At 39.1% G+C, this 13,699-nt stretch overlaps 1 protein-coding gene across 3 annotated transcripts in view; it reads right to left on the bottom strand.

Annotated features, from left to right (window-relative positions):
• The window catches only part of atp9b (ATPase phospholipid transporting 9B), a 60,786-nt gene that overhangs the window by 38,078 nt on the left and 9,009 nt on the right, over window positions 1–13,699 (bottom strand). For all 3 annotated transcript variants that reach the window (XM_050034258.1, XM_050034255.1, XM_050034257.1), the window contains 5 exons: window positions 9,582–9,732; window positions 8,390–8,503; window positions 5,773–5,881; window positions 5,011–5,069; window positions 2,931–2,982 (listed from right to left, as the gene is read on the bottom strand). In XM_050034258.1, the coding sequence (XP_049890215.1) occupies window positions 2,931–2,982; window positions 5,011–5,069; window positions 5,773–5,881; window positions 8,390–8,503; window positions 9,582–9,732 (485 nt within the window). The remainder of the gene's footprint in view (window positions 1–2,930; window positions 2,983–5,010; window positions 5,070–5,772; window positions 5,882–8,389; window positions 8,504–9,581; window positions 9,733–13,699) is intronic.

Here is a 13,699-nt window from a genome sequence, read left to right as displayed (position 1 = left end):
GGTAGCCTCGCGTCACCAGGCTCTTCACGTACGGCGAAACGCCGGTAAACCACGTTATCTTGCGGCAGCCATAGCGCTCCGCCGTATTCCCGTCTGTGACCCCCGTTCAACCCAAAACCGGTAAGTTTCGCCTTTCGTTTCTGCTGCTGGTTGAAATCTGTACTCACACAGCGTGCTGAATGATTTAATTTGCTCGAACAAAACTATTTTTAGTTGCAAATGTGTTATGTGTACTAGCAAGTTGCTAACAGCAGCACGTCTCCCTCGCTCAAGGGGATGTTTGTGATTGGCTGGCTTTGTTGTCGATCCAAGGCAAGCAGGAAATGAGGTTTGTGATTGGCTGGCCGTAGCTGTACATTTAGGGCAAGCGTAAAAAGGATGTTTGTGATTGGCTGAGCTGTACATGCAGGTCAAGCTGGGGAAACTCATGGGGAAATTATATCGTCAATATCGTTGCCTTTTGGGATATTAATATCTTGCATGTTCATATCTCGGTATAGATGCGATAACGATATATCGTTCAGCCCTAATCACAAGTACAGAAAAGTTAGTGAATGGATTTTGGTTACATAGGATTATCTATCTAAAGTTTGCCAGCATTAGCAACTATAAGCTACCAGTCATACCAAACAAAGTACGGCTGTGGCAAGGGGCAACATCCGGGGGTGAAATTGAGGGCAAAGCAAAAGTGCAAAAAAAACTGCAGTTTCTGTACTGGCCACTTAAGGGCTGGCTCCAGAACCAAGTCAATCCCTAAGCACCCCCATGTTACTATAGCTAATTTCTCCCTCCATGATGCTGTACAGGGGTGACTCACCTGTTTACATGTTAATAAGGCTTAAAGTTACAAATAATTGAGGGCATGGCTGCTTTGAGTGACAGACTGTCTGTTAGGCGTCGCTATGGTCTATAGCTATTCAGTTTTACACAGCCTGTTCAACACAGGAATGTTGCGCTGTTATTCTGCCTAGCCGTTCTCTATAAAAAGTATTATTGTGGAATGGAGAGACAGAGTTGTCTTGCCTTTAAGCCTTGCAGCGGAGGGAGTAACAGCGCCATATTGACCTGTGTATATAAGGGACAGCTAGTAGGAAGGGACCATGGATGGGACGGGTGTGACTTTTTGATGGCGTGTTATGTGTGTGGCCCAGGAAGGTTAAAGGCAGCTGAAAGCAGTTAGCAGCTAGCACAAAGAAAAAATACAGAAACCGAAAATGTTCGCAAACTGGGGAGACAATGAGGTACAGGAACTGCTTAGCCTCCAAGTAGAGGATGAGGTCAGCCATCATGGACAGTAAATGATTGTTATGGTCATGTTATGACATTATTTTTAAAAGCGCTGCCCAATGTGTAAGCTACGTTATATGTTATATATACTGAGAAATGTTTCACTTCCAGAACACCGGCATGCAATCTTAAGCCCTACACTGGGATGGCATTATGCTTGCATTGTTTGGTTCTATATAATAAAGCAGGCTGGCATAAGGAAGGGTCTTCAGTGCAGCCCTATCACAGGATCTTAGTGTAAAAAGGGCTAATAAGTCAGATCAAACCTCTCACTCCTCCAAAAAACAAGCTGGCATGACTAAACTCAAGGCTTCATAACAGTCCACAGACTGGTGACATCATGGTGGCACCATCCATTAGTTTTGGACAATCTATCTGAGTGGATTGACTTAATAAAACGTGTATTTCATAGCCTATGAATTCAAATTTTTATTTGTGTGAGAAACATAATATTATTTCATCTTTTAGTTTTTTATGGCTGTATCACAATCTCACACAGAAAATTTACGATTTGTATGATTTTATACATGATCCAATGAAATTCAGCAAGAAATATTTGCATTATTGGAAATCCTGTGAGGTTAAACTGAAGTTCTGATGTTGTTCAGCCAAAAAATATATAATGCTTAAATGTCACATCTTTGTGAGACATTTAACATTCAAAAACACATGTGGCTTGTAAAAATGATGTGACTATAATAAACTAGCATTCGTCAATCGCCAACAGCAACGTACATTATAGCCTGCAGCACAACCCAGAGCATCCGTGGCTGCTGTGAGCACTGCAAGGTCCGATAAACATTGAGCAGTCGTGACCTGTATTGATCTGAGGTAATATTACATATGAAACTGATGGATGGGAGCAACTATTTGACAGAGAGGGTAAAGGGCAGCCATAAACCATCCCTGGAGGGTTAACTATGATGGAAAACATTAACACAAGGAGGATGATTCATGCTTTCCTTCTGCTGCAATGGCACTCCAGCACCTCACGTAACATCACTTAGCTGTGTGTGTGTGTGCGTGTGTGTGTGTGTGTGTGTGTGTGTGTGTGTGTGTGTGTGTGTGTGTGTGTGTGCGAGAGCATGTGAAAGACAAAGTATAGGAGACTGCATGTGTGAAAGATAAAGATGTGCTTATGTTTGTGTATGTGTGTGTTAGAAGCATAAAGACATCAACAACTCCCTGCCAAGCATATTGGCACATCAGAGATTGATGGAAATTATGTCCTCAAAACATTTCCTCCTGATACCCCTTAGAAAAGAGGTAGGATCTGACGCAGCTCATTGATTAATTGGAATTTGCATCCAGTCACTAGAGGAATGTGACATAAATCATATGAATCACAGGCTGCCTCGGAGAGATGATGTCAAAGGACTGGAAGTGCGGGAAAAGTCAGATCTTTTACCAAAATGATCTTGACACAGGGCACACAAGGTTCAGCTATAAGCCGTTCTATTGTATTTTGTATTATTCTATTACTATTACACCTATTGCAATGATTTATTATTGCTTATCAAGAGATTTTTCTCCATTTTAAAACCTTAATCAATCCAGGAGGAGTTTTGCTGATCATAATTATGTCTTTTCAACACTGTCCTGCTTCACATTGATACAGTTACACAAACACTTTGCCTGCTCACCATTTTTCTCTGACGTTCTCAGGAATATCATGTCTGCAGGAATCCTTTGGTTCTACAAAAAGAAAGAAAAAGGTGGTGTGTTACTGAGCACTGTGGCAACAGCCCCTTTGAATCTTCCTGAATAATTAAACAAGGTCAATACCTTGACCGGAGGGTGAAGGAGAAACCGTTTTTTAAAGTCTGTCTAACACACAGTAATGGGAATTAAACTTGTCTGCTTTCTAGCAGCAGCTACATTTCATGTTGGCTGAGCTGAAACCCAAGATCACATGTTTAACAGTTAAGTGGGGGTTTTATAGTATCAGAAGTGTATTATAGGTTTCTGTCAAAGTAAAACAAAACACTGATTAACACTGTACATGGTCCCTTTTCAAAATCAGGTAAATTATTCTATCAACTTTAAAATGGTAGCTCATTCAAAATCCTCTTAGTCTTGTTTTTAGAGGTGGGGAGTTTAGTAATGCATGAAATCATTCATTTGAATGAAGACCACAGTAAAATTATTAGCCATAAGACATTACGAAAATTTCACATCAGGATTATCCAACATCCAAAATAATTGCATTTCACAATACTCATCAAAATATGCTTAAGACTCTTTAAAACGCACTGAAACTGGAATCACACTATCTTGCATTTTGTTAAGAAACAAGTATTTTTACTGCATCACAAGGAGGATATACATCTTTTTTTTTAGTGGGCATCCTTTTCAATGAAAAATTACATAATCTTAGAAAATATTTTTCAACTATTTGAAATGGCATCATATTCTTTATACGAAAAATGCTGATGGCTGATTTAGATTTTTTGCATTTTTTTTTAAAGTTGGTGTGTATGCAGCCTGTATTTGCAGAGTCTCTTTAATAGTTGGCTCCCCAGCAGTCTCTTTGGGTGTTGCTGGACACGATATTTACAACTATCCTGAAAATGGAAATTCACAATGATCTTCTCTTTTATTGCAATCAATGATGAAAAAGTATCATCCTATCCCTAAAAATTCAATTAACTCAAACATGAGAATCTAGCGATGCAATTCAGTATTAATTCTTAAGTGATGAAATTCTGTAAAACATTCATTAACTTTTTCGTGCTGGGTAACTTGCATTAGAATGCGGTAGCGTCATCACATTTCAATACCAGAAATGCGAAAGTTAAACGCAAAACCTGATTTTTATGTAGTAAAACTGCTACCTCGAAAGCAACTGTCACCAGCCTTGTCTAAACCACACTGCTTTAGAAACAACGTGATTAGGGTTCAGCAAAATGTAGACACTATGTGTGTACATTGAGAGCAACAAAACTGAGTCTAATTTCTTGTATGTGCACCAGGGCTTCAACTACCAATTATTTTCATCATTAATTAATCTGCAGATTGTTTTCACAATAAATCGTATAGTACATAAAATGTCAAAAAATTGTGAAAAATGTTCCACACAATTTCCTGGAGCCTAAAGTAACGTATTCAGCTTGCCTCAATTGTCAAGAGCAACAGTCCAAAACCCTCAGATTCTTAATTTACTATCATAATTGACAAAGAAGAGCAAATTTTCGCATTTAAGAAGCTAGAACCAGCAAATGCTTGACTTTCTGCTTGAAAAATGAAATGAAAATGATTAATAAATAATTAAAATAGGCGATCAACTTTTTTTCCAATCAAATAGGTTCAAGGTTCAAGGTTTCTCAATTAACTGGAGATGGGAATTTTAGCATTACAAAACAGGACATCATAGCAATATAGAGATTTAAAGAACATTAAAACAAAATACTTAAGTGTCATTTAGTATCAAAGTATAAGAAGTCCTTTGAATGTCATGACAAAGTGCTTCTACATACACTAAGTGATTAATCGGCTAATTGTTGCAGCTCTAATGTGCACACATACTAAGGAGATAAAGCTGATTCTGATATACTCTGAATTAAACTGAACTCTTGTTATCAATAACTTAAACTGGGTGCACACAACAGCTATTCATACATAAAACTATTAGAGATAGTAAAATTTGTAGCAGAAAACTGCCCAAAACTGATCCTTTGAAATGTGTGCATGCAGATAAATATTAAGGAAGCACTAAAGATTTACCTTGTCAACGATGATCAAGTCCCCAACTTGTATGTCTGAACTCTTCACTTGAATTTTACCTGAGGATAAAGACAGGTTGAATGAAGAAACTACTGAAAGACAACAGATGTCACTTCACATGAAAAAGAGTCTCTTAATTTTGAGATATGCTGTGAATTTTTAAATAGCGTTATGAAATAAAATGCAGATATTGATTTCTGGCACTTTACAATGACGCTGACTCTTAAAACCACAACCCACTTTTTGCTACTGCTTTCTCCTTTCTCTCTCACCGTCTCAGAGATTGATTACCTCCAGCTTGATAATTTAACACCCCTCTGTTTTCATCTCTGGTCAGAGGCATAGACAAAAACAACGGCACATAGGGTCACTCTCAATTATACTGCCTCAATATCCGCCCGGACCCTTCTTCTTCTGCGCTCACAAGCACACATAACTGCGTACATGCACATGGGCGCACGGAGAGTGTGAGAGCTACATCCTCAGCCATGGTCACAGATACCACACAAGGGATTTTACCACACATTCAACACAGGGACAGATCTTAGATCATACGATCTTGGGAAACTGAGAGAAAAAAAAAATCAATGCAATTACAGCGAGAAGAATGACTTCTGTTACAAGTGTAGATCCAGTGGAGTGCCGTCTCTTAATTGCATGGGGAGAGCTTGACTATACGCTGGAATATCCGTTATCATAATGTCAGCAAACAGTTACAGGCATGAGGAGTACGGATAGATTACTCTCGGTCCTCTCACTAACCTCTCACTGTGAGCTTGCTGTAGAGTTGAGAGTTCATCTCTTTGTCCCGTTGGAATCGTCGCACTTCGTCCACAGCCTCTCGCACCATTGTAACGGCTAAGACAAAACCCTGAGTGACAAAAGACACAGATCAATCACAACATGATAATTTAACAAAGCTTCATTATTACCAGAATGCATAAACATAACATAAAAAGCTGACTTTTACACATATGACAGGTTTAAGTCTTAGTTTATAAACTCTTACTAAAAATCAAATCAAACTGAGAACAGAATTGACACTGAAAACTCTGTGAGATGTTATAAAGTTCTTTAAAAACAATTTTAAACAGCTTACTTGTTAGGATAACAAAGCCAGAACCTGTAAATTTAATTCAAACTGTACGGGTTAAAACATAAGTGATCTATTTTTATCTATCTTTAGGGTCTGCAGGTAACGATTTTTTTTATAATCTTATTATTGATAAATATGCAGATTTTTTTCTTTATCAATCAATGAATTCTTTAGCCTACAAAGTGCAACAAAAGTAGTGACAAAAAGGCATGTCACAGTTTCTCTAAGTCAAAGGTTATGTCTTCAAATTACTTGTATTGTCTGACCAACAGTTCAAAACAATATTCAATTTACAAATAAATAAAAAAGACAAAAGCACCAAATACTTACATTTAAATGCTGCAACCTGAACACATAGATTGTGAAAATGCTTGGCAATTAATCTAACACTATCTGGCTTTTGTTTCATGTTGATGAATGTTACTCACAACAAAGACTGTCTGAAAGAACAATTACGGGTGTATCCCTGCTTAGACAAATGTAAAAGGGGTGAGGTGTCCCTTAGCAACATCTTGGATGTATCCTGTAAAAATACTGGAGAAACATTTTCCAAACTCTATAGTCAATCCTAAAGTTGACCTAGAACCCAACCCTCTGGTTGTCCTTTTTTGGCACCACTGGAGAGACGTTTACCTGACTCCAATGAAACACTGCACACTGTCCTTCGCCCCTCTTTTGGCCAGACATGCAGTATTACTAAGATGGAGAGATGCTGCCCTGCCCAACCACGCTCAATCGCTGAGGGACATTATGTTCTGTCTAAACCTTGACGAAATCTGGTACTCAGTCTATAACTGAAACGGTCTGGGGACTTTCAGAACCTTCAGTCAAACTAATTTTTCACTCTCCTTTTGTCTTTCTGTGAAATTCTGTTGATAATACAATCTGTATAAATTTAGCAATGTGTAAACCTTTTCATATTTATTCATTTATTTATTAATTTTCCTTTCTTCCTTTTCTTAATATAAAACCCAACTTCCAGCACTTCCTGATTCACCTCATTCTTGCCTGAACTTGGGGCCTCCCCCATCGCATGAGTTTGCACTCTTACTTTTTATTTTTATTAAACCTTTATTAAACCAGGAAGTCCCATTGAAACTGAAAATCTCTTTTACAAGAGAGACCTGGCCAAGGTAGCAGCCAATCAAAACACATTTCAAATGCAAACAACATATAAGACAAAATCCACAATAAAACAAAAACTATTCAAACATAGTGGCCTCTGAAGAAAAACAAGCACATGTCTCTGTCACCACATTCTTTATGATGCCCTTAAATTCATCAATGGTCAGTCAAGTAAGTAGCCATGTTGATTCCCAAAACGTGATCACTTTATCCAAACATTAATTTGGAAATTTGTGCCAAAGTTTTAGGAGCTGCTGGCTGCATGAGACTAGCCGGTCAGCATATAAAAGCACATGTCAACAGTGATTATGTAATTATTCTCACTATCAGCAAAAAACATGTTAATGTTGAACACTAATACAGATGATGATGAAGATGATGATGATGCTCTATAGCTAGCTGCTATAATTAACATGAACGCAGGCTTAGCTAATGCTAGCAAGGTGGCTCTAGCTAGGCTACAGTGCTTGGTGTTACTGTTAAGCAACAGGCTAACAGGAGAGCTACTGTTAGCTGGATGGGGGCTGTAACAGTAGTGTATATTTATCTTGAAACCGCTGATTTCGATGACAAAGAAATCAGGATTCTGTACATGACACAGAACAACTAATGCCTGGAAATCAGGTGGTTAGCTTTATCTGTTAACAGTTACGCCTGCCAAATCCCTTTAGCTGTCATTTTTTAGAAGATACTGCATTTGGGATGTCATAGAAGAGCCCACTTTCAGGCCATTTTCTGATGTACTCCTTCCTGTCACTGAGGGCTGATGGGTGTGGTACTGTAAAACAGCTGCTGCATGTTCCCATATTCATTCATTGTTTACAATGCCAACTAGTGAAGCTATCGCTAAACCAGAAGAACAAAAACAATTGTGCTGGAAATGGAAGATAAAGAATGGGCAGTGTAGCATAAGGTAATTATTACTCAAGGGACAATGTACCCTTTAACATACGGAACTCAAGCTTGTAGATGACGCTGTTAGGGATGAGGGATGATTGGGCCAAGATGTCATGTTGTGCTCCTATATTACAATGTGCTGTGTTTATCTGAAATATCTGTTGTGCACTCTACAATTTCCTGTGTATATATTGTACACTTGTAAAATTCAATAGAAATATTCTTGAGAACAGAACAGTGTAAAAACTGAAATGCATTTACCAGAGGTGCCCAGTACGTGTACAAATATCCGATCTTCAGTGACGGCACAAACTGGGAACAGGCCACCACCAGAAAGTAGAGATTGAGGAAGAACTTGAACTGCTGGTAGAGAACCTGAGAGGGAAGCAGAGGACAGGGATTCAGCGAGGTGAGCGAACATGTCAGCAAGGTGAGTCAAAGACGACAACAGCTGCCAAAAGAAGACAAAGTGGATGTAGCAACAACAAAGCAGGCGGGATGGGTTACTGTACGTGTTCCAATGTGGAATAAGATACATGTTAATGCTGTTAACTTTACATTAACCTAATGGAAACTCTGACACTTTGAGAACTTCTGTTTCAAATGGAACACAGGGAGAGGATTTCATGTTGGTTGATGCCTACGCTTTGCAGAACAAACACACAGCACAAGACAAACAGGACGGATAACCACAATAATGAATGAAGAGGGAAAACAGGCCAACTTTCTTAAATCACACATACCAAAGTGCCACCTGTGACTTACCGAGAGCTCTTTGCTAATGGGCTATCCATCAACAGGGATCCCTTAGTATTCTATTCATCTAAGGTCAAATTTTGAATAATGTTTGCAATAATGAGAGTCTTGCGTCTCATCACAGATTATCAGAGACAATGGGATCAATGGACGGTGCTCGACAGTTAATGAACCCCCTGACCTTTAGGGAAAAATGCACACTGCTAAACTCAATTTGTGTGTATTTAATAATTCAACGCACAGGGAGAAAAACAGAGCCGTTTTGTTCACCATCGATGAGAATATCTGCGTCTCCAACAGACAGTTGACATTTTATGGCCCGGGCCAAAGGCGCTCCTCTTAATCATGGAGTCATTTGGTTTTTAATAAGTAAGTCTGATGGATCTGTAATGTCCCCTACAGTGTAAACCCTTAACTTAATGACAGAACAGTTAACAATTAGACCCAGAGCATGCTACTGTGCTTTAAATACTGATAATCTGTGGAAAAAATCTACATATTTCAACAGGAAGGAAGACTTGCCACTGTGGGGACTATAAAAGTTAATAACAGTGGAAACGCTGACTTAAAAAAAGGCCATAACTTCTCTGTTTGGAGCAAAGATCAGAGCATGAAATGTGAATCGTGTTACATAAGGAACGACAGTTAACTTAACACAGGATGTAGATCTCGTTTTTTTCTCTGAAATCCAACTCACCCCAGGCACAAAGGTGAAGATGTTGTACTTCTGGTTTTTGATGGCATTTTTGGGGTACTTCTCTTCACATTTCTCCGGACAGCCAAGCCAAACCGTCCTGGCCTTCAGCTCCTTCTTCCTCCGACATATATGGGCCAGGCAATCACAGCAGCTAAGGAGGGAAGCCATTGAAATGATTCAGTGTAAACACATGGCACCAAACACATGCTACTATGGCCACATCCACATAAGTACAATTTCATTAAAAAAGGAAAGAAGAGGTCCACTGCACAAATTAGAATGCTATCAAGTGTTTGGTTGAAATTCTAATAAAAATGGGAAAATACAGAGATCTTTTTAATAAGGGGGAGATTGCTTGAAACTTATTTTCACCTGGATTTTATGTTTAAATATTAAAAAGTTGTTTTGTTTCTTCAACAGACTTTCCATCTCATTTTGACAGTAAACAGAGTCTTGTCACTGGGAGGACAGCTTCTGGCTTCTGGATTGTGAAATATTGAAAAGAGGGAGAAAGACTAATGAACAATTGATTATGTAGCGCAGCCAGGGGTCAAATTAGGTTAACAAAAAATTATTTGGCAGCTAATTAGATCTTCAGAATCATGCTCTAGATTTTACATTTGTGTTTTTTTTTTCAGGTGTTAGTATTAATTAGGTCTTCAAGGCTTCTTTTGACACAATCTTATGAGGGAGTTCTTTTCTTTCAGCACTTTCAATCATCGAAAAGATTAGTATCTCTCCAAGAGGAAGTTCTCTTGCCAGTGCTGTGGGAGTCAAGCACTATAAGAGCAAAACACCTGGTAAACCTTAAGAACCAGAGAGGCTGTATGTGCAGACAAATATACTGTGTGACAGAATATGATACACATTTGTTTTACCTCATGTTGACTCTTTCAGACATGCAAAGACCAGCTATTTCATATGTACCTATGTTATTATTATGATATCATCAAAGTTCTAAGAGGAGATTAGAGAGAAGAGATGGATGATAGATTGACATTTACTTTTTAAATAGTATTTGACTTTCTATCAACCTGCTAATGACTACACTGGGGCTTATCTAGCATATCTGATATCAAATGCAAACAGAGGTGTAGTGTGGGGGTAAATCACAATGAGAGCAGCTTGATGTGAGCATGACCTAAACTGGCACCTGGGGGGGAAAGAGGGGAGTGTCAGTGTATACCGTCATGCTGATCGACTTGGCTTTTCCACTTTTTAAGCAAGTTGGCAAAACATTAAACTAAATAAATCAACTTTGGTAAAAAGTCTTGTTTGTATTGGCCTCCATGTTCCCTGTCTCTGTGCACTCTGAGTCCAGTTTCATAAGAGCGATTATTTGAGCAAATGAATGCTATTCAAATAATATGCCATTTGAACAGTCAGAGCTTATTCAGTGTGAATTATTTGTGTTTTATAATCCCACACTAAGCACACATAAAATTACTGGAAAGCATCAAACTGGTCAGCTGTGAAAAATCCGATTTGTTCATTAGTGGGGGGATGGGGAGGGGGGATCAATATGCAGCTTCAACTGGAGATGCACCACTGACAACAAAACGGCACAGAAAACAGAATATTCTATGAAATTCCTCCATCGGTAAATGTTACTTTTTTGGGCACTGAAGTGCTGCACAAACATTTGTTTAGAAATGTTACACTTTATTGTTCTGGCATAAACAAACACTCCTCTCTAAAGGAGCATCTTTAGAGGGCAAAACCTGTCAAATTAATCATTAGCTGGATTAACCGTGCCGTTCTGTTTGACCTGAAAATCTTTTTGGACTGATGGTGCGCATCGAGGAACTCGACCAAAAACATGCCCTTATCCTCTCTTTGCACTTCATGCACAACTACCGGTGCGTTTGAAATCCAAACTGATCATCACGAGCATACCTACTGACATTATACACTACACATACATTTACAGAATGACAAAACACTGCCAACTTTCAGAGTGGTTAAAGGTCCAAACAGAAGTACAATAACTCTAATCACAGATCAAAAATGATGTGGTTTTGCAGCACGGCGGAGGAATTAATGAGGTTTTAAGGCAGCATATATATGTGTACTGTTCTTGGCAGGTACCTGAACTCACAACCATTCTTGGACAATGATTAACATCAATTCTACAATAAAATTTTTACTGACAGCCTGCTGCCTTTATGTTTAAAGATCTGTTACAGACTAGACTCACAAGTCAGTCTTTAGACGCTTTGCTTAACTAAAGACTGATGACTTTCTCCCTGATTTTGTGTTTAGATGGGCGGATACAATTTCAGAGTTTAAAAAAACTCCCTACGTTGCAGAACCAATAGTAAATCTGCAGGGCGGTACTTCGGTGGCTCGCTGAACTCTTGTGCTCATAAACATAGTCCGACTAGAAACACGTGCAGCGGTACAAAATGGCTCAAGTCGCTGTAAGTCCTTCATTTCCACAATCTTGTGGACTGAGCACACGTTTGATAAAACGGAGTTAAAACTCTTGGCATCCATTTTCAAGCTCTCTGTGCGTTTGTGTCCTTGCAGACGAGAAAAGGGGGAGCGCACATTTCCGGGAGGGCGTGTCCTTTTCAAAAATGCAAGAGGCGTTGCTTTGTTGCCGGCCGTTTTCGCCGGTGTGTTAAACACACTTTAGAAAGGAGTGTCCCCAGACTATCAGAAGGCGGAGATCTCTGATTGTCTGGTGGCGAGACTAGTTACAGACAGGTTCTTAATTCAATCTTGTACAAGTAGTTTAAAATTTACAGCTGTCAATCTTCCTCTATAATTCCATTGAAACTTTATTTGTTCTCATTTTTAATATTCAAATTATATTTGACTTTTTAATGCTCAAACACAGCCTAATATTACTGCAAACCCAAATAATTCCGTTGGGCATATAATCACACGTTTCATCATGATCATGATTATTCTGATCGATTAAACAGAGTCCACTAACACACATGAAACATGGCTTTGGCATTAACATAGCATTCAAATTTGGCTGAGCAATGAGTGTCAAGATTCATAGACAAAACTATTGTTTTGTGCTAGTAACCATTATTAGCTTAAGCCTATGGCATTTGCTTTTATTGCATGTAACATAACAAGTTCACATTCACTTCACCTGTCTCTTCTCTCCTGTGCTCTGCAGCTCGGTATGTGGACATATCACGCAAATCATTGACTACCAAATAAATGGATATTTTGTTCCTGGCGGGAGTTCGAGTACATGCTAATTTCACTACAAAAACCTAAATAAGGTAGCAGCTATCTATAGAGATATTGCCCCGGTGTTGAAAGTTTCTGGTTAGCTTAAGTAGCCTTATCAAGGTAAATGATCATTGCTAATAACAATTTATTCACTGTTGGCTATACTGTATGTCATTCCCAGTAAATCTCACAATATAAAACCTGTGTTTTCTGTTTAAAAACAACAAATGTAGGAAGACGGTAAGTAGCCTACTCACCCATCTTAAAATGGTTACCTTGAGCACACAGCTAATAAGTATGTGGTTTGTTTACATACAAAAGTACATGTTCAGTGTGTGGACAGAGAGCTTTGATGTGAGGCGACACATAAGGCCCGTTTCCACCGCAGGAACTTCGGGGTAATTTTACGGGGCCAGGGCCGTTGGTGCGTGTCTCCACCGCAGGAACCACCCCCGAAGGACAGAGTTCCGGAACTTTTACAGGGGCTAAACAAGTCCCTGCCTCGGAGTAGGTACTCAGAACGGCCCCGAAAGACTCCTGGCTGGGGCTTGGGGATTACTTGGTGCTGATTGGATATACTCAAGGCGGGATGTGACGAGAACAGAAAGCAACAAAATAGCCAGCATTTTTAAAACTCAGCAGACAAGGGTTAGCTCGTTCATATAGCTTCGCATTTTTAAAACTCAGCAGACAAGGGTTAGCTCGTTCATATAGCTTCCGTCGCCATGTAAAAAAACGCTCACTAAATGGCCCATGAAAAAAATACTTTTTCTAGCGGATATCTTAGTTACAACATGATTGAGCTAGCAAAGCAGTTTTGTGTTGATATGTGTGGTATTTATTCAGTTTTGGGAAATCACGATGTCTAGAAAGCATCAGCTGACAGGGATAGCTAAAAGCAGCAGCAAAGCTAGCAAAGCTAA

Source organism: Epinephelus moara, chromosome 22 (assembly GCF_006386435.1).
Source record: "Epinephelus moara isolate mb chromosome 22, YSFRI_EMoa_1.0, whole genome shotgun sequence".
NCBI classification, from domain to species: Eukaryota; Metazoa; Chordata; class Actinopteri; order Perciformes; family Serranidae; genus Epinephelus; species Epinephelus moara.
Note: the sequence above shows the minus strand (reverse complement) of the source record. Positions and strands in the feature narration are given on the sequence as shown.